Here is a 22500-nt window from a genome sequence, read left to right as displayed (position 1 = left end):
ATACCCGCTGTTCCTGAAAATAATGTATAGGTGTTTCTTCTCGGCTTCTCGTAGTTCCTGTGTGCTGCAGGGTGTTGTGGCTTGTTTAAATAATGTCCTGATGTAGCTCGGTTTGTGGGTGGTGGGATGATTGCTCCTATAGTTGAGTATCTGGTCAGTGTGTGTGTCTTTCCTGTAAACGTTGGTCTGCAATTCTCCATTGGCTTTTGATTCTATCATGACATCCAAGAAGGGGAGTAAGTTGTTGTTCTGTTCCTCTTTAATAAACTTTATAGCAGCAAGGATGTTGTTTATGTCATAGAGTCATAGAGATGTACAGCACAGAAACAGACCCTTTGGTACAACTCGTCCATGCTGACCAGATATCCCAACCTAATCTAGTCACATTTGCTAGCACTTGGCCCATATCCTTCTAAACCCTTCCTATTCATATACCCTTCCAAATGCCTTTTAATGTTGCAATGGTGTTAGCCTCCACCACTTCCTCTGGCAGCTCATTCCATACACGCACCACCCTCTGTGTGAAAAATTGCTCTTTTAGATCCCTTTCATATTTTCCCCCTATTACCCTAAACCTATGCCCTCTTGTTCTGGACTCACCCACTCCAGGGAAAAGACCTTGTCTATTTTTCCTACCCATGCCCCTCATGATTTTATAAACCTCCATAAGGTCACCCTTCAGCCTCCAATGCTCCAGGGAAACAAGCCCCAGCCTGTTCAGTATCTCCCTAAAGCTCAAATCCTCCATCACTGGCAACTTCCTTATAAAATCTTTTCTGAAGCCATTCAAGTTTCATAACATCCTTCCACTAGGAAGGAGACCAGAAGGAGACCAAAAGCAGCCTAACCACTGTGCTGTACACCTGCAACATAGAGTCATAGAGATGTACAGCATGGAAACAGATCCTTCGGTCCAACCCATCCATGCCAACCAGACATCCCAACCCAATCTAGTCCCACCTGCCAGCGCCCAGCCCATATCCCTCCAAACCCTTCCTATTCATATACCCATCCAAATGCCTCTTAAATGTTGCAATTGTACCAGACTCCATCATATCCTTTGACAGCCCATTCCATACACATACCACCCTCTGCATGAAAACGTTGTCCCTTAGGTCTCTTTTATATCTTTCCCGCTCACCCTAAACCAATGCCCTGTAGTTCTGGACTCCCCCAACCCAGGGAAAAGACTTTGTCTATTTATCCTTTCATGCCCCTCATAATTTTGTAAAGCTTTATAAGGACACCCCTCAGCCTCTGACGCTCCAGGGAAAACAGCCCTAGCCTGGTCAGCCTCTCCCTGTAGCTCAGATCCTCCAACCCTGGCAACATCCTTGTAAATCTTTTCTGAACCCTTTCAAGTTTCACAACATCTTTCCGATAGGAAGGAGACCAGAATTGCACGCAATATTCCAACAGTGGCCTAACCAATGTCCTGTACAGCCGCAACATGACCTCCCAACTCCTGTACTCAATACTCTGACCAATAAAGGAAAGCAAACCAAACGCCTTCTTCACTATCCTATCTATCTGTGACTCCACTTTCAAGGAGTTATGAACCTGCACTCCAAGGTCTCTTTGTTCAGCAACACTCCCTAGGACCTTACCATTAAGTGTATAAGTTCTGTTAAGATTTGCTTTCCCAAAATGCAGCACCTCACATTTATCTAAATTAAACTCTATCTGCCACTCCTCAGCCCATTGGCCCATCTGGTCCAGATCCTGTTGTAATCTGAGGTAACCCTCTTCGCTGTCCACTATACCTCCAATTTTGGTGTCATCTGCAAACATGACCTCCTAACTCTTATACTCAGTGCTCTGACCAATAAAGGAAAGCGTACCAAACGTCTTCTTCACTATTCTACCTACCTGCAACTCTACTTGCAAGGAGGTATGCACCTGTACTCCAAGACCTGTTTGTTCAGCAACACCTCCTTGAACCTTACCATTAAGTGTAAAAGTCCTGCTAAGATTTGCTTTCCCAAAATGCAGCACCTTGCATTTAGCTAAATTAAACTCCATCTGCCATTTCTCAGCTCATTGGCCTACCTGATCCAAGGTCCCATTGTACTCTGAGGTTACCTTCTTTGCTGTCCACTACATTTTGGTGTCATCTGCAAACTTACTAACTACACCTCCTATGTTCATATCCAAATCATTTATATAAATGATGAAAAGTAGTGGACCCAGCACTGATCCTTGTGGCACTCCACTGGTCACAGGCCTCCAGTCTGAAAAGCAACCCTCCGCAATCATCACACAATTTTACACTAATCTCTTACGTGGAAGCTTATTGAAAGCCTTCTGAAAGTTCAAGTAACACATGTTCACTAGTTACTATGTAAGTTAATTAATTGAACATTAATTCTATTATATGAATGGTTTTATCAAAGCAACAAAAACTCAATGCACCAATATTGCTTCCACTGTGTAAAAGTAGCTTACCATACAATGATTGTGACAATGAAGTGATGGCAGTTCAACGCACAATTTATAGCAAAGCATGCTGCACTAAAATTGTTGTGCTGGACAAATAATTGAACAGTAAGAACCAAAATATTTGTTCTCCATTAAATGTGGTGGTTTGTTCATTCTATGCTTTGTGACTTGACAATAATGCCGTCCAAAAGATTTATAGTTGGGTAGAGTGATAAGAGATACTCCGTGCAATAACGTTGTGCCAACCACAAAGCTAATTAACTACCCAATAAAATTCATGACAATACAGCCTTAAAAGACAACCACCACCCAAACACAATCTGAAAGCACCATGAAATAAGGATGTTGACCAAAGAACCCAATACAGAAAAACAAAATACATAAATTCCAAGAGGTCAACAGTGGATTGCCCATTTCCTATACTGTGTACTGCAAACCTGAAGGAATTGCATGTGAGACATTGTACTACCACATTTAATTACAAAAGCTCAGCACAGCACCAACAGCATGCATCAGAAATTTCTCCTGCATTAATACAGATCTCAACATGCACTTATAATTTACCCAAGTGCTCAGTTCAAGTTTAAGGCACAAACATTGTCTGGAATACCCACTACTTCTTTCTTGGCTATCTTTGCAGGTTCAGTTTCTAAGATTGGTTTGAGTATATTAGGGGTGTCAGTGACTAGCAGTATATGTTCTGAGATTAACCTCAAGACATTAGGAGTGTCAGGCATTGGCACATGCTGGTCTGCAGGGGATAAGAAGGAATGCTAATGCAGTATTCATTATCTCCTTTGAAAGTCACTCCAGCAGTTTATAAAACATATTTGATATTCTGGGCATAATTATGTTAAAACACATCTATCAATAAATACCATTCTAACTACACATTCTACATACACAATATATTTTATACAATACTGAACGCTACATGATGCATCTGAGGTAAAAAGAAAAGCAAATATGGAGTCTTTCAATCCTCAGTAGATAGAGGACTAGTGTCAGAAGACTGAATTACTCTATTGTACGTGCACCCTAACAGTAACCAGACAGATGGTGGGCACAAAGGAAGAAACACTGAACTTGCCAGAAGGGCATGGTGATAACCAAGGGAACATTTAACCCCCACTCCAACTGAAAAAGTCAGATGGGCAAAGGTAGTCTGAATAAGTAGTTCATTGCATATTTTCAGGATAGTTTCTTCAAATGATATTCTCTGGAGACAAGCAGGCTACTGACCTGATTGTAAAACTGAAGTCTTCAGCCCTGCTACCTCTCTGGTGAAATTATTCTAAGCCGATGCCAACCCATCTTAAAGACTGGGATCCAAACTTCTGTAGTGGGCATGCCAGTCAATAATCCAAAAGCGATAAACAAATTGCAAAAATACAGCAGCTTGCTGTCTTCACATATGTCGATGATTGGGTTTCAGATAAAAGTAAATAATTTTGCAGTTAAATGAATTGTAGTGTAGAATCTATAGACTGAGCTCTAATTCCCTTTTTCAGATACTAAGCTTCAAGATGTTTATATTGTTTACCTCATTCTTTGCTAATATCAAAAAAATTGTTAGAAGTATCTGTAAATTCATCCGTCCCTATCTCTGATTCTAGAATTGGTTTGAATATGTTAGAGGAGACAGTTTATACTCTGACATTAAACTGAAGACATTAGGAGTGTCAGGAGTTGTCACATGATGTCTTCAGGGGAGAAAAGGGATTATAATGTCTCTTGAAATTAAATATAGAGATTTAGTGATGAATATATTTGATTTACACTAAACCTAATCCTACCATTATATTGAAGCACTTTTATTATCATTTGTAGGATTCCAAAGTAATTACATATTTTGCGTCTAATTCATAGTTCATAGACTAATAAACTCTACATAATGCTTCCAAGATAACTGAATGAAGCAAAGCATGAAACAGCATTGATGATCCACAATGGTTAAAAATTTGTTTAAGGACACTGCATGCTTGCTAAAGTTATATTCAAGAAAAGGTTAAGGAGCAGCCTGCCTAAGATTGGTTATGGGAATTACTAAACACCATTAATAAGTAAAAGATAAACTTCCATTTGGAAAGCAAAAGAGGAATGAAGGAACTCCAACATCACCTTGTTAAAAGACTAATTTTGTCTGACTAATTGAATTATATTGTGATGTAGTAACCAAAAAGGATTATAGGAGTGCAGTGTCAGAGATGCATACCTGAATTTTCGAAAGGCATTTGAGAATTTTAAATGAGAGGTTCAGGCAACAAAGCAGATCATAAGACAGAGGTGCATGGAAAATTCTTGTCATCTGTACTTCAGCTGAAAACTCATATCTGTGTCATTTGTTAACTGACTTTCATGTCAGATTTAAACATTTCTCCGTGTACTCTAAATGCTCAGAGTTTTCAATATAAGTATTCCATTCTCTTTTCACCTTTTTTCTAAGAAAACTCATCCCAGCTTCTCCAGTCTCTCCACAATGCTTCATCCCTGATACCTTTCTAATGAATTTATTGTCCACTCACCCCAAGACCTTGTTCTCCTTCTTAAATCTGGGGTCTAAACTTCATGCAATGAGCATGTTGATCAAATAATCCAGAAGAAATGATCAAATTACATCACATCCATGAGAAATGTGGCAGTTGGCTCTCTTCATATGTTTATGCAATGTCAATGAGCATTTTGCTTACATAACTAAACCACTCATCTAACTGTAAAAGTGTGGCATAGAATCTGCAATGTACTCCCTATTGGCTTTTGCAGCACAACCCCCAACATGCATATACTGTTTATTCCATTGCTTTATCCACAGTAGGTATTGTCAGAATTTACCTGTAGATTCATCCTTCCCTATCATAGTAGGTTCAGGTTCTGGGATTGGACTGATGAGATATGGAGAGTCAGTGACCAGCAACTCATTGTGCGAGATTTGACTGAATACATTGCCAGTGTCAGGGGTTGGCATCTTGTGGCCTTCTAAGGATAAGAAAGGATTCATTTACAAAAATTGTAATTTCTGGTGAAAATAATCCCTTTTTTTGATGAACGTAGATATATTTCTGGACATCAATGAAGCACACCTCCCCCTCACCTCCATCCAAGGCCCCAAAGGATTGTTCCACATCCGGCAAAGACTTTCCTGCACCTCCAAACACCTCATTTACTCTGTCTGTTGCTCTCGATAAGATTAGATTAGATTAGATTACTTACAGTGTGGAAAGAGGCCCTTCGGCCCAACAAGTCCACACCGCCCCGCCGAAGCGTAACCCACCCATACCCCTACATCTACATTTACCCCTTACCTAACACTATGGGCAATTTAGCATGGCCAATTCACCTGGCCTGCACATCTTTGGACTGTGGGAGGAAACCGGAGCACCCGGAGGAAACCCACGCAGACACGGGGAGAACGTGCAAACTCCACACAGTCAGTCGCCTGAGGCGGGAATTGAACCCGGGTCTCAGGCGCTGTGAGGCAGCAGTGCTAACCACTGTGCCACCGTGCCGCCCACAGATCTCCTCTACATTGGGGTGGGGGGGGGAAGGGGGCAGCAGAACATTTCACAGAACTTCTCCTGGACACACACACACCAAACAACCCCACCACCCTGTGGCCAAACACTTCAACTTCTCTTCCCACTCCACCCAGGACATGCAAGTCTTGGGCCTCCTTTACCACCAAACCTTAGCCACCCAATGACTGGAGGAAGAATATCTGATCTTCTGCCTTGGGACCCTCCAACCACAAGGAATCAATGATGATTTCACCAGTTTCCTCATCTCCCCTCCCTCACTTTATCCCAGATCCAAACCTCTAACTTGGCACCGCCCTCTTGAACTGTCCTACCTGTCCATCTTCCTTCCCACCTATCCGCTGTAGCCTCTACTTTGAACTATCACTATCAACCCCCACCTTCATCCACCAATCGCATTCCTAGCTACCGCCCCCAGACCAGCCACTCTTCAATTTATCTCTCAGCTCCCTTGCCACCCCCCCAAACATTTCTGATGAAGAGCTCATGCTCAAATCGTCAACTCTCCTGCTCCGCGGATGCTGCCTGACTTGCTGAGATTTTCTAGCACCACTTGTTTTGAGTCCGATCTGTAGCATCTGCAGTCCTCACTTTCTGTCATCAATGAAGCACTGTTGTAATATTCTGTCAGTGTGATAATTATTAAGTACACTTTAAATTAAAAGAAAACACACACAATAATACATTCCATTAAATACATGTTGGGGCTGAAGCTTATGCTTTTTTTTGGCTAAGCACAAACTATGCCGACATTTTTGGAGGAATTCTCAGAGTTATAGTGAGCTTTCTTGCTGTATCTTATCAAAAGTGCCTCATTAACTACCTACCCTACCCACCCAACTCACCATCTGTCAAAAAACCACTGCTCTCACACTCAACCCTTCTTTAAAAGGCTGCAATGGCAATTCTTCATTGCCTCTCACTGGCAACGTAATGGCACAGCAGTTATAAAGCCATTCTGCTCAAATAGGCTTCTCAAATACCATTCTATTCTCTCATCTTTGTCACTGCTTAACTACCAATCACACAGTTTACCAGTCTTTAGCTACATCCCAACTATACACCCAAAGTCACTGCTACTCTGTCCCAATGTCTACTGGAAACTGGCATCATGTCACAGGCCAGTAAGGGAACATCACATAGAGGCAAGCAAATCAGATAATGCCAAACATGAACTCGTGTTAACAGCCAGCAAGAGTGAACCAAATGGTTGCAGTATAACCATTACAATCCATGATGGCCTTCTGTGCCCAGCTGTTAACCTACTGGAACCTGGTGACAATCAACTCCAGTCCTCCTTATAACACCCAATTCAGCTGAGCTCTGACATCCACAAGGAGAGTTTTCTCTTGCTCAATATCCCTATCCTTTTCCTCAGAGACTACACCTGCTCCACTAGTTCCTTAGCAACTACTAAATTGCTTCATTGCCTGTACTGATCATGCAGAACGCAATACAAATTGACACCGGCTCCACTCAATCTGGACATTGTCCCAGCCATTTTCCAGTTTAATTTTGCATCAGCAGGGAATGCAGCCTTCAGTGGATGGTTCACTGTGCGCAGTAGGGCTTAATTTCCAATGCACTACCTCAGTGTGCCGTGATAGGATTCTATTGTAATTACATTTTGTGGCTAATAATATATTACACACATCACTAAACTCTACCTAATGAATGTAAGATTTTTTGAACAAAGCAAAAGGTAGAAATCTCTCAGGCTGTTGATCACAATCTTTCAATCCTCATTGCATAGAGGCCTAGAGTCAGAAGACTGTATAATTGCTAATGTTATACACAATAAAGGATTAGTAAGATATTAGCAAACTATTGAGCGGTCAGCCTAACATCAGGTGGCAAAGTTACTGATAGCCATTAATAAGGACAAAATATGCTTTCGTTTGGAAATGCGTCAGTGAAGCAAGAAAATTCAACATGACTTTGTTAAGGACTAATGGTACCTAACTTAATTTGCTTGCTCAGTGTAGTAACAGGGAAGGTTGGCCAACTTAGTGAAGTAGATGTACAGTTTGTCTGGATTTTCCCAAAACATTCAGGAAAGTGCCATTCAATGGGCCTGTTGAGACGGAAGTCAATGGAATTTAGAATGCAGAAATGATACGAATAGAAATCGGTGTTAAACAAAGTGTGATTGTAAATGGGATGTGGCTTTCAGTGGTGTTGCCCATGGGTCAATTTTGGGTACATTGTTCATTTAGAACAATCGGAAAGAGTAATGTTAAAACATTTATTGATGGAACAAAACATGGCAAATTAATAAATCATGCTGAGAACAATTATTGGTGCAAAATGACATAGGGTGGTGAAATGGGCAGATGTATTATGGGTGTTGAGAAGAGGGATGACATATTTTGATCCAATTTTGAAAGTCTGTATCTATATACAATATAACTTTGAAACACGAGAATGAGCAAAAGACTTACCACCCATACATATAAATCTTAAATCTGAAAAGCCAGCTAATAAATTTGTTAAAATAGCATTTAGATTATTTAAATTTATACAAAGCCAAATAGAATACAAATGTAAAGGGAACACTTCAGAGCATTAAAATGCCCTGATTAACCAGTTGCTAAAGTCAATTTGTAGTCAATTCTGGGCATGAAACTGGAGAAGAGCTATAAAGACTAAGAAAGGACGGAACGGTCTTAAAGTTTCAAATGAGACATACCAGAATGTTACGAGGAATGAGGCACTTCCATATAAAGGTAAAATATACTTTACACGATAATGAAAGGGTTTCATACAAGACTAAACCAAACACTGATTTAACTGTAAAAATATTGAACAGCATTTACAGACTTTGCACTAACTGTCTGGAATGATAGCAGAATCTTTAAACATTAATTTATTCTTTACCCTATTACTTTGTACATTTCAAATATACAAGTATTATCGAAAGTACCTGTAAATTCATCCTCTCCTATCTTAGCAGGGGCAGATTCTGAGACTGAATTGAACATATATGGAGAGCCAGTGATCGGCAGCTCATGATCTGAGGTTAAAGTGAATACATTACGAGTGTCAGAAGTGGGCACCTCATGGTCTGCTGTGGATAAGAAGGAAGCCAGATACAAAATTCTTAATCTCTAGTTAAAATAATCCCTGTATTGTTTTACGTAATGTAAATTTGTTTGTGGACATCACTTTAGAACTTTTGTAATGTCACACCATTATAATAACCATTGCAAGTAACCAAATACTGCACATAATAATTTATTACTTTCAATATTAAACCAAATGCTAAATTATATTCAGTGCATAAAGCAATTAATTTAACTTCCTTCAAAACAATTCATATAAATTCTAATATGCTAACAGACACTCAATTCAGCAAAAATCACCCCTTCATGTAAAAATGAACTAATCACCCAAAAGACATGGCAATACATGATAACAGATTAACAGACCTTAGGAAATAGCATGCTGATCAAATAATCTACATGTGAAAAGAAATGCACAGTGATTCGCATAATCTAAGTTTTGTGTAACAAATGTAAACATCTTCCATAGGCTCATATGACAATAATACAAAAACAGATACCACATGCAGTAACATTGCTTCCACCACAAAGCTAATTACGATCCAACAAACATTGTGACAGCGCAGTTTGAAAGTCTCCCTCACGCCAAGCACAGCCTCAAAGCTCCAGGAAATAAGGTGTCTATCAAACAATACAATTGTGAAGCAAAGTGCCTAAATTTCAGTGCATTACCCATTTCATTTACTCTGTGCCACAACACTGAAATGAGTTGCATGCGAGACAGTTTACTGACTATCACACATATTTAAATGTAAAAGTGTAGCATAGCACCTTTAGCACGTGTCAGAATCTTCTCACCAGCTCAACATGCATCTATTATAATTTGCTCCATTCAGGATTCATGTACCAGACAGACACAGTCTCAGAAATACCTTTTATTTCTTTCTCCGCTATCTCTGCAGGTTCAGATTCTGGGATTGATTTGAATACATTAGGGGTGTCAGTGGTCAGTAGGTTATATTCTGAGGTTAAACTGAAGACATTAGGAGTGGCAGGAGTTGGCACATTATGGTCTGCAGGGGATAAGAAGGAAGTCAGATACAAATTCATGTTCACTTTTGTAAATAATTCCAGTGGTTTATTGACAGCTATTTTTGATTTAGTAGTATATAAGTGCATCAAAATACTATTGATTTTAATTGTTCATTATCTCTTTAAATAGATTCTATTGTAATCACACATTGTAAACCCATGAATACATTTCATAGAAAACTAAACTCTACATGATGCAGCTGAGATTGTTGAAAAAAGCAAACAGGTAGTAACAGTGCAGGTACTGGTCACAGTCTTACAATCTTGGACTGGAAGATTCCGAATGTTCATAAAAGAAAGGTTTAGGGAGAAAATAGGAAACTACCGACCAGTCAATCTAACATTGGTGATGGGAATGTTGCTAAACACCAAAGCGATTCAGCCTTGTTCCATTACCCTTTCCAGTTATTACAAATGAACTCCATGCAGTTGCAAGGAGCAACAAGTTTACCGATGACGCAGAACTTGCCTAAATAATTGATCTTGTTGAAGACAGTTGCAGATGACACAGACAGCATGGAGAAAAGGGCAGAACCATTATTAGTGTGGAGAAGTATGAAATGATGCACTTGTAGAGATAACTAATTTTGAGGATTAGAGTGATGCTGGAAAAGCACAACAGGTCAGGCAGCATCTGAGGAGCAGGAAAAAAGATGTTTCAGGCAAACGCCCTTCATCAGGGTGATTTGAAGTTGGTGACCACTTAGTGCATAGAGAAAATGATTCCTTTAATGTTTGGTCAATGATAAGTGATCATAGATTCCAAATAATTTGCAAATGTTCTAGATGGTATAGTAAGAACATGCTGTTTCCCCCATCAGAAGTTGTCAGGATCTGGAACATTCTATATGATATCTCATATTGGGTGAGCTATTTTTCACTCATGGGTGAAAGTGAGGACTGCAGATGCTAGACATCAAAGTCTAGATTAGAGTGGTGCTGGTAAAGCACAGCAGGTCAGGCGGCATCCAAGGAGCAGGAAAATAGACCTTTCAGGCAAAAGCTAATTCCTGATAAAGGGCTTTGGCCCGAAACGTCGATTTTCCTGCTCCTCCAATGCTGCCTGACCTACTATGCTTTTTCAGCACCGCTCTAATCTAGACTCTATTTTGCACTCATGCAGAGTTTCCCTGTGTCCAGTAAAATGGGATTTGGGAGTTCCCGCTGTGTAGAATCTGAAATATGAAGGTTAAACTGAGAAAAACAGATCTGTAAGGACTGGAGGTATAGGGACACCCACAATGCTGTCAGTGAGGGAGATCCAGGATTTTGACCACCATTAGTGAAGGATATAGTTTCAAGTCAGAGTGGTGTATAAATTGGAGGGGAACTTGTGGGTGGCTGCATTCCAATGAATTTGCTGTGTGTCCTTCCGGGTAGTTAAAACAATGGATTTGAAAACTGCTGTCTAAAGTGTTTTGGCAGGTTGTTGCTGTATCTCATTGTTGGGCCATACTGCTGCCTTTGAGCTTTAGTTGTGTCGTGAATAAGTGTTGAAGGTGTCTGGAGGGATGCTCATCAAGTGACTACTTGGTTCTGGGTAATGCTAAGCTTCTAGACAGTTGTTGAAGCTGCAGTCATCCTAGATACTCAATGAGTTTAATTGGCAGATGAAGTGGGTCTGGATGGTGAGGGAAAACAAGCACTATGTTAGTCCAGGAGTATAAAACGCCATGGGAAATGTGAAGAGGACATTATGTTGTGTGGATTGACATGAATTGGGCATAGTGAATGTGAGGGGTCAATGTTAGAAAGATAAGGTAGCCCTTTGGATGTGCTCCCGGGACTACCTTTTATAGTAACGCCAATATGCACAACTTTACTTATTCTATTGAGTTCACTTCCAAGGCGCAGATATGTTCTTAAGTACCTGTGATTTCTTTCTCTTTTGGTTTAGCAGGATCAGAATCAGGGGAGGAATTGAATGCATGTGGAGAATCAGTTAATAGCAACCCATAGTCTGAGTTTGAACTGAACGCATTAGGGGTGTCAAATGTTGGCACCACAGGGTCTGCAGGGATAAAAAGAATAAAATTCTTACATGATTTGTGAAAATAACACCTGTCGTGTTGATAAAGACTGAACATCATTACAGTGCAGTACAATTAGGCTTTTGTTTTATAATAACTTTTAAATGGGTTTAGGAACAATTATTTAATAAATAACAATATTTTGCATACAGTATTAAAAGCCACAAACATGCGTAGATTCGTTCATTCAGTTACAACTAATTTTTTTCATACTTTTCATTTTTTAATCTCATTGTTAACCCATTTCACATTTAAAAATGATCACAACCCCTCCATGAAACGTTGGGTTGGGAAGAAGACTTGAGAGCGTGGGGTGGAGTGGGAAGGGAAAGCCAATGAGTTGGGGGGCGAAAAGCAAATGAGAGGGTAGGAGGCAGGCTGGTACTGTGCAGCAACCATTGTTACCTCTGAGATCATGACCCCAGAATTTCAGCTTTCAACCCCACATGAAACCCTAGTACCTGCACTGGGAAGCCCAGGATAAATAAGACAATCCAGCAACCTTGTATAATTATGTCCTTTACACAGAAGAAACAATTAATATTATAACAGCATAGTCATTCTAAGTTGTCAGACACTTTACAATCAAGCTTCAGGTTCAGGGTTTGGAGTTGGACTGAACATGTAATGTGAGACAGTGACTGTCAGCTGTTAGTCTGAGATTGAACTGAATATATCGTGAATGCCAGAGGTTGTTAGCTGATGGCCTGCTGCAAATAAGAAGAAATCCAAACTCAAAATTCTTAATTTCTCATGAAAATAATGCTTGTGTCTTTTGATCAACATATTTGTTTCCTGGGCATTAATATCAGAATGTTGCAGAATTGATTCATTCCGTTAATAAAGTAATTGATTCTGATGTAGCCGTATAATGCACACTTAATACACCTGATAGTAAACCAAACTATGCATAATGTAATATGTATTTATACAATACTATGTTCCTCGGTTCTTACAATGCTTAAGTTCCAGGAATCATATAGTAGATTGATTATTGTGCAACAAGAGTGAATGTGTTTCACTAAAAAAAAAACTGCATTAAGTCTATCTTATGCACAAGTAATTTAAACACTATCTCAACTATAAAAAAGTGGCATCAAATCTACAGCATTTGCCCTGGCCATAAGTTAATGCATAAAAACCGCAACAGGCACTAATGATTACTTACTCCATTTCTAAGTTCACAAAGCACAAATATTATTGGAAATACCTGTAACTTCTTTCTGTCCTATCTTAGCAGCTTCAGAATCTGGAATTGGATTGAACACATGTGAAGAGGCAGTGACTGGCAGTTCATAGTCTGGGAGGAAACTGAACACTTTAAAAATGTCAGAGTTTGGCACTTCATGATCTGCTGGGGATAAGAAGGAAGCCAAATACAAAATTCTTAATCTCTCAGGTGCATCATTGCAAGCATTTGTGTTACTGGATATTATTACAATGTTGCAGAATTGACCTTATTCTTTCATTATGTTAACATTAAATGGATTGCCAGACACATTACTGCCAAAGCGTGTAATCTAAACTTCATGACTGAAGCACATTGTTCAAATAATCCAGAGATAAGCAAAATGCTTACATTCCAAAATAGATACAGTATATTTTATAATTATTGTGTAATGATAATGAATGGATTCCACATAAGACAGTGAGTTGTCTATGAAATATGCTTTATACACAATTAAACCAACCACTACATTTAACGGGAAAAGTTTAGGTATCAAATGTACTGAATAGGCCCTAATATGCTGTCACAACATAAAGCTGAGCATGCACTTTTGATTATTTACTGCATTTCAGTGTCCACATGAAGAGGACAGCATTGTTGGAAGTACCCTTTTCATAGTAGAATGTTCAGATTCTGTAACTGGATTGAGCTCATATCATAGAGTCATACACCACAGAAACAAACCCTTTGGTCCAATCAGTCAATGTGGACTATAATCACAAGCTAAACTACTCCTGCCTGCCTGTGTTTGGCCCATATTCCCCTAAATACTTCTTATTATTGTATTTATCTAAATGTCATTTGAATGTTGTAACCATACCCTTATCCACCACTTCCTCTGGAAGTTCATTCCACACACAAAATACACTGTGTAAAAAGAAAAAACTTCCCCTCATATCTTTTTAAAATCTTGTTCCTCTCACCTTAAAATATGCCCCGTAGTTTTGAAATCCCCCACCCTAGGGAAAAGACGCCTGCCATTCATCTTATCTATACTCTTCATTATTTTATTACCTTGTATAAGGTCACCTCTCAACCTCTTACACTCCAGTGAAAGACATCACAGCTTATCCAGCCTCTCCTTATAACTCAAACCCTCCATTCCCAGTAACATCCTGGTAAATCTCTTCTGAAACCACTCCAGCTTCCTATAACAGGGTGACCAGAACAGCTCACAGAACTCCAAAACAGGCCTCACCAACCTCCTGTACAACATCAACCTAATGTCCCAACTCTTATATTCAAACACCTGAGCAATGAAGGCAAACATGCAAAATGTTTTCTTAACCTTAGCGTGTCTTGCCCGTAGCTGCTCAAGGTTTCATAGGAGGCTCCAAAGCACTAAAGATGTCACCAAGACAGGGGACGAAACGTCTGCAAATCAACACCTCAACTCAGTGAACATACCCACAAACACAGCTTTCTTAACCACCCTGTCTAACTATGATGCAAACTTCAAAGAATTATGTACTTGAACCCCTAGGTCTCTCTGCTCTCAGTAGTTCATCAAACAAAATGAATGTTCAACAATAGACAAATGACCATTTCATAAACTATGGATAAATCTTGTCATATGCCCAATTTAGAAGCCAATCAACACAGCTTTGTAATATAATCAATTCCATAAGGTTTATAATGGATTGACTTATTTATTACATGAGCCAAGTAACATCATGCAGTGCCGATATAATTATTAAATCACTTAAGTGCAAAATAAGAATACAGTAAATTCCATGTCTCTCTCTCACACACACACACACACACACACACACACACACACACACACACACACACACACACACACAGTGTCCCAGAGTAAATGGACCTTCATATTGGGGGAAAAAGCCTCGCACTTTCATTCTATCCATGATATTCACAATCAGGTTACCCCTCAACCTCCTGCTTTCAAGTGAAAACAACCTCAGTCTATCCAACCAAAATTAAAATCCTCCATATCAGGCAACATCCTGGTAAGCCTTTTCAGTACCCTTTCCAAAGCATCCACATCCTTCTGGTAGCGTGGTGACCAGAACTGTACACAATGATCACATTATAATAAAATCCTCTTTATACAAAGGCATGAATCCCTTTTCTATTTATTGACATTTTTACTTACTAGATAAATTAATTTCAACTAATTTCATTAAGGCATCTTACTTGATGTGCTCCTTTTGAATATTTTTATAGTTTTAATTCCTTACACTGATGGAGCAACATTTTTACTAAAATCCGATCTTGATATTTTGGAGGAAATGTGATCTTTTTAGTTTTAAATTTAGTCAATGATGTTTGTCAAATACAAATCTTTTTTACCAAATCTATGCTGAATTTCATTAGTTCATAATTTCCCAAATGTCAGTCAGTCTTATCCCCACTGATACATTGTCCCTGAACAAAAAGGAAAATGGCCACTCCTGACAATAGCAAATCACTATTAACAAGTTTGTCTCCCTTCCATTTACTGAATGGGGTAAGACAGTTACAAACCTCTCGTCTTTGGGAATGGCCCACATATAAAGGAGAGCTGGAATAATGAGGACAGAGTCTCCATAATTTCTAGCTTTCTTTTTCTCAGCAATCTAGAAGTTATCCAATGTACCACAAGCAACTTTTCTAGCTTTGAGTACCATAACCTTTGAGTGCTTACTTATCTAATTTTATCCAATCAAATCTATCTACCATGTTCTCCTTTAGAGTGACATTGACAGCAATAGCTTCTTTCAAGAAGGCTGATCCAAAGTTCTTGTAATAACTCAACTGCCCTTTGCTTCTGTAATAAGATTTCCTTTACAAACCTAATCGGAAGTACCACTTGCCTTTAAATGAGACTGTCCTTCCACCCACCCTTTACACCTGAACCAGAGCAAAATTGGCTTCTAAATTGGGTATATGACAAGATTTAGCCACAGTTTATGAAATGTATAACTAGGTCTATTGTTGAACATTAATTTTGGTTAATGAGCTACTGATCAAATACTTTTAACTTGGATGAAGTATAGTCCAAGTTAATGAGTGTTTTATTGTGTTTGCTAAACCCCAAGCCCACAAGCAATGCCAAGGTACTGGTTTAATACCAACTGCAGATGAGATCATTACAAAGTCATTAATTAAGCCCTCAACTGGTGGTTGGAAGGAAACTTCTCCATGGACCTTCCTGCCCCAACCTGAATGAGATCAAAATAGGAAGGTGTAAGGCTCTCCACATTTCACCTCCCATCCATTGAAATGTCCTTCCAACTAATCAGCCATGCAAAAGGATTCCACCCATTATGTACTCCATTATTATCACTTGAAGGTCTTATAGCTCCGACATCTTTCCATAATTTGCCTGTAAATTTGATTTTTATTTACCAATAATCAAATAACAGAAAAGAAATAATCTGCAGGATACATGCAGTAGTGTAAAGGTTCCTCTTGTTTTCTGTTCAAGAGTAAGATTAAGGCCTGTCATGGACAGGAGTGGGAAGTTGTGCGTGGAGCCCAAAGAGACAGGAAAGGTGCTAAATGAATTTTTTTTTGTCAGTATTCACACAGGAAATAGACAATGTTGTTGAGGAGAATGTTGACATATGTACAATTATACTAGGAGGGATTAATGTTCATAAGGAGGAGGTGTTAGCAATTCTGGAAAGCATTAAACTAGATAAGTACCCTGGGCCAGATGATATATATCCTCAGATTATCTGGGAAGCCAGGGAGGTGATTGCTGAGTCTTTGGCTTTGATCTTTATGTCATCATTGTCTACAGGAATAGTGCCAGAAGACTGGAGGATAGCAAATGCTGTTCCCTTGTTCCAGAAGGGGAGTAGAGACAACCTTGGTAATTATAGACTAGTGAACCTTACTTTGGTTGTGGGTAAAGTGTTGGAAAGAATTATGCGAGATAAGATTTATAATCATCTAAAAAGGAATAAGTTGATTAGAGGTAGTCAACCCGGTTTTGTGAAGGGTAAGTCATGCCTCACGAACATTACTGAGTTCTTTTGAGAAGGTGACCAAACAGGTGAATAAGGGTAAAGTGGTTGATGTGGTGTATATGGATTTCAGTAAGGTTCCCCACAGCAGGCTATTGCAAAAAATTTGGAAGCTTGGGATTGAGGGTGATTTAGTATTTTGGATCAGAAATTGGTTAGCTAAAAGAAGATAGAGGGCGGTGGTTGATGGGAAATGTTCGTCCTGGAGTTCAGTTACTGGTGGTGTGCCGCAAGAATTTGTTTTGGGGCCACAGTTGTCTTCATTCTTATAAATGACTTGGATGAGGGTCTAGAAGAATGGGTTAGGAAATTTTGCGAATAACACTAATGTCGGTGGAGTTGTGGACAGTGCGGAAGGATATTACATGTTACAGAGGAACATAGATAAGCTGCAGAGATGGGCTGAGAGGTGACAAATGGAGTTTGATGCAGAAAAGTGTGAGTTGATTCACTTTGGAAGGTGCAACAGGAATACAGAGTACTGGGCTAATTGTAAGACGCTTGACAGTGTGGATGAGCAGAGAGATCTCGGTGTCCATGTGCATAGATCCCTGAAAGTTGCCAACCAGGATGACAGGGTTGTTAAGAAGGCTGACATTGTGTTAGCTTTTATTGGTGGAGGAATTGAGTTTTAGAGCCATGAAGTCATGCTGCAGCTGTACAAAACTCTGGTGTGGCTGCACTTGGAGTATTGAGTACAGTTCTGGTCACCGCATTAAGGAAGGATGTGGAAGCTATGGAAAAGGAGATTTGCTAGGATGTTGCCTGGTATGGAGAGAATGTCTTATGAGGAAAGGCTGAGGGACTTGAGGCTGTTTTCATTGGAGAGAAGAAGGTTGAGAGGCGACTTAATTGAGACATATAAGATAATCAGAGGGTTAGCTAGGATCGACAGTGAGAGCCTTTTTCCTCAGATCGTCATGGCTAGCACAAGGGGTATTAGCTTTATACTGAGGGGTAATAGATACCGAACAGATGTCAGAGGTAGTTTCTTTGCTCAGCGTAGTAAGGCCTGCAACAATAGTAGATTCGCCAACTTTAAGGGCATTTAAATGGTCACAAATGAAAATGGAATAGATGAGCTTCAGATGAGTTCAACAGGTCAGAGCAACATCGAGTGTTGAAGGGCCTGTACTGCGCTGTAACGTTCTATATTCTATGTTTTAAGACAAATAGATTGTTTTGGACTCATCAACTACGCCATCCCTTTCCTGTATTATAATCATTTTTTTGTGATGAATATCATCACTCCCCCATTTCTTTCTTTCTTTGTCTCTCCTAATTCTTATAGCCAGGAATATTACATTCCTCATTCTCCTCTTTTTTTAAAGCCAGTTTACAGTTTTTATAGCACCACACAGGAATGTGTATACCAAAGTCAGCACCTTATTTACCAAATAAATGCACTCTCCACCATAAATCCCCTCACATTTCCTCCCTCAGTTTCTGAACTGGACTTGAACAGCCTTTTTCAGTGGCAGTTTTTACCTTGGCAAAAAGTCAGATGACCACTCATTTATGTCCCGAACACTTTGTGGCTTTGGATGGTCATTTCCAACAGTCCAGAAAATAACCAACTTTTCCTATGACCTACGGTGGCGTTTTCTCTATTTACCTTCAGAGCATGAAAAATAACATTCAAAACTGGCAAATATCCAGATGAGATCATAGTATTGTTATACCTCTACTTTCTGTTATTGAGTCGTTAGATATTGGGGGTTAGTTAGCTGGATGGCTGGTTTGCAACATCTCCTCTTACCTGAGGCATGGTGTATTATGCACCAGACTTAACCTCCTCAAATTTTATTAATAAGATTGCCTAGATGCCAATGTTTTCTTATTTTTAAAGGCAAGTAGATGATGATGTGCTCTGGATGCAATTTGATTGGTTAAACTACCAAGTTTGAACCAAAACACACCTTATTCTTACACTCGCTTTAGTTAAATACAAACAAAATAAAGAAGAATTGGAATAGCTTAATGCTATTGGAAAACTTAACAGAATAATAGATAATTTAACTATTGAGCAGCAATTATTCCAATATAATAACATCCCATAAACACACTCTTGGCAAGGGCAAATTCAGTAAAATAGATTGTCTCACATGCAATTCTAGCAGCAGGAAAAGAATCCCAGCTTTTTGCTGTAAAAGAGAGAGAAATAACAGCTTCCATGCCCAGCTTCAAGACCCTAGCAATACAATCCTGGTTCTGCAGGAGCTGGATTGCACTTTTTCATGCTTCTATTGTTCCAACTTTTGGCCAATTTAATAGAAGATGTTGATACAACTACAGAATGTATATAAAGAGTTATAATTGAAGTCGATTTTCACACACATTTGCTAAGCAAAATGTTTACTAATGAAATGGACTTTTCCAAAGAGGAGGTATAGGAAACTGGCAGTAGATAGAATCACCCATATCTGCTCTTTGGCACAAAGTAACCTTGAGCTGTAGCTGCACCAGGTTGAAACCTCATTTTCAGCTAATCTTGATGCTGGCTCTCCTATCCCCTCTTGCACCGCAATTAACCAAGGTTGATCCCCTAGCTGGATAGTAATGTACAGTGAGGATGCCAGGTCATGAAGTTACAAACTGTGGGTGAATATAATGTGCTCCTGCTGATAGCTTACAGCACTTCACAATGCTCAATCTGAGTTTGATATATTATGAATCTATCCCATTCAGCACAGTGGTATGCCACACCACATCAAGAAGAGAATATTCAGTAAACCATGCAGAGATCACTCTCACCTATTCTCTTATCAACATATGTATGTGCAGCAGGTAGATTGGTGAGGGCTAGATCTATTAACTTTCTCACTCCCCACCTGCCACAGACCCATTCTACGAGCCATGTTCATTAAGACTCAGCAGAAGTGGTTTATCGGGCCATTATCAATGATAACATTTGAAGTCTTTGCCACCTTAGTGCTTTCTCTAGTGTTGTTAAAATGGATATTATCTTAAATATGATGCATTCTGGAAAAGAATCAACAATGGAAGGAAATATAACCTAAAAAATAACAACACACAGTTTGCAGAAAGTTTCTTGCAAATGTACCATATCAGATGTATGCATAGACCTATTGAAGGGACATTACTTTTTCTTTTCCAGAGTCAATGGGATTTTGAAAGATGGAGAGGTAGCAACCTAAATTTAGAATTGGCAGATGAAGATGAAAAAAAATTAACAACTATACAGCTGTTTTAACTTGAGATTTACGACTTCCTCCAGGACATTTACAGCTGTTATACTAACAGTAGTCTTCCCAACCCAAAATAATATAATCTCTAATTCAAAACCAATTCTTAAACCAATTTCCATTCCATGGTTTTGAAATCAACAAGTCAAGCAACATGAATTTTCCATAATTTTTGCAAAAGTATAGCCAGAAGCTAATAAAGTGAAAGTTGAGCAAGAAATAATGGAGGACAAAATAAGATTAAGCCGGGGCTCTGGCAGAATGTTGGGAATCCTTTTGTGATACATGCTTAAATCAGGAGTTCATCGCATTGTGAGCCTCAGCTTTCATGTCAAAAATACAAACAAATGTGGGCACCTGTCAGGAATCCTGAGGCAGCTTGTTGACTTGGTCGGAACCTTTTTTGGATGAATATCATGCCAACAGCCACATTAGGAGGGGTCTGGCAGTGAGGAGGAGGGTGGAAACATCAGAATTATAACTTTGATCCAGTGATTTGAGAAATTATATTTTCTTCTTTCCAAAGTACACTGATTCAGTCTAGCCCAAAGCTAATATGAGTTTAAACATGCTATAAGCATTGGCCACTGCACATAGAACATGGGGTCAAGGTTTTTATAATTTGTGCAGTGCACTTCCTCAGGAAGTGGTTGCATCAATGCCTTACACCTGTTGTTAGAAATTGTATGTAATAGGAGCAAGGTTGAGCATCTCATTAAAAATAATGTAAACCACAGTTGAACTGAAACTTCTGTTTCCTATTCTAAAGAAAAATAGCGACTGGTCTACAATAGTCCATATTCAGTTTGAATGAGTGTCTCAATGCACTTTCATTGGTCACAGCAAATTTGAGGTATTTCCTTAGTAAAGATGTTGCAAACATTCATTCATTTAAGCCATTTTAATACTATTTGTAGCTGGCACAGGCAAAATGAAAGAAAGTGCATTAATTTATTTGGTTTCAAACACGTGTCACTTCAAAAATTCATCAAAGACAAAGAAATTAGATAACAGAAAGTCATCTTTATCCTTCCATGCAAAATGAAATACAAGAAGGCTGGGTAGCCCAATGGTAAGGATATCTGAAAATTAAGTAAAGTGATTTTTACAAAAAGACAAACGCTACAACAGGAATTATTCTGGTTTAAAGGCAATGATGCATTGCTTCATGGTATTTGCAAAATTCTGGACAGTCCCTGCAATAGCTTAAAACTGATCACAAAGACAAAGTGAAGTAGCAAGCACAGGTTTTCATAACAACTCCAGATAGTTTATTTTTCAAACATTTAAAGACTTAAATATCTTCACAGCTTGGCAGTTCCAATTAATTTATCCATTTTTGATACACATTTATCAATCACAAAGAGTATTTGGTGACTCCCAAAGGGCATCTGACCAAAGGGTTACCCTACTACTTCATAAAATTCCAATAGATTTAGAACTTTTCATGTCAGTTTGAAAGTGTACAAGTCATATTTCCAATCTCCTTCCAAAAATCAGGTGGGTCTGAAAACAGCTGCACTTTAAAGTATGCTGTTACATTAATGAAATTTGGATGTACAATGTTTATCCTTATCACTTGCATGAACAGTGGGAGGCAGGTTCACACAACAGACATGAGACCTTCTGCCTCCACTGCCATTTTTGCTGACACATGCAGCCTCTCCTGACGTATTAAAATTCAGGACCTTACCAGTCGAGGAAATTTCTCCCGTAAGCTCCATGTTCTAGACAATGCTCAACAGATATCCAATACTCATCCTACATATAGTGTTTACTCATTTCTCAACAATCACTGGACAAACATAATTCTTTGCTTTGTAATCCTTGGATTATTTTAGTATTTTCCAAGATACATTTTTATGAATGAGGAAGCCATTACTATTTTTAAATCAATTGAAATATTTTAAGATAGTATTCTTGCTGAGATGAAATGCCTTGTCAAATAACTTGCAAGTAGAAAACATTTTCAAAGATGAATCCAAAATATGTCACT

At 39.0% G+C, this 22500-nt stretch overlaps 1 protein-coding gene across 1 annotated transcript in view; it reads right to left on the bottom strand.

Moving 5' to 3' along the window:
• The window catches only part of abi3bpb (ABI family, member 3 (NESH) binding protein b), a 330661-nt gene that overhangs the window by 145729 nt on the left and 162432 nt on the right, over nucleotides 1-22500 (bottom strand). Inside the window, exons 22-26 of the mRNA XM_072585416.1 lie at nucleotides 13307-13450; nucleotides 11937-12077; nucleotides 9907-10047; nucleotides 8896-9039; nucleotides 5272-5415 (exon numbers count right to left, since the gene is read on the bottom strand). Coding sequence (XP_072441517.1) covers nucleotides 5272-5415; nucleotides 8896-9039; nucleotides 9907-10047; nucleotides 11937-12077; nucleotides 13307-13450 — 714 coding nt within the window. The remainder of the gene's footprint in view (nucleotides 1-5271; nucleotides 5416-8895; nucleotides 9040-9906; nucleotides 10048-11936; nucleotides 12078-13306; nucleotides 13451-22500) is intronic.

The sequence above is a fragment of the Chiloscyllium punctatum genome, chromosome 15 (assembly GCF_047496795.1).
Source record: "Chiloscyllium punctatum isolate Juve2018m chromosome 15, sChiPun1.3, whole genome shotgun sequence".
In the NCBI taxonomy this organism is placed as follows: domain Eukaryota; kingdom Metazoa; phylum Chordata; class Chondrichthyes; order Orectolobiformes; family Hemiscylliidae; genus Chiloscyllium; species Chiloscyllium punctatum.
This window is presented reverse-complemented; position numbering and strand designations above follow the sequence as displayed.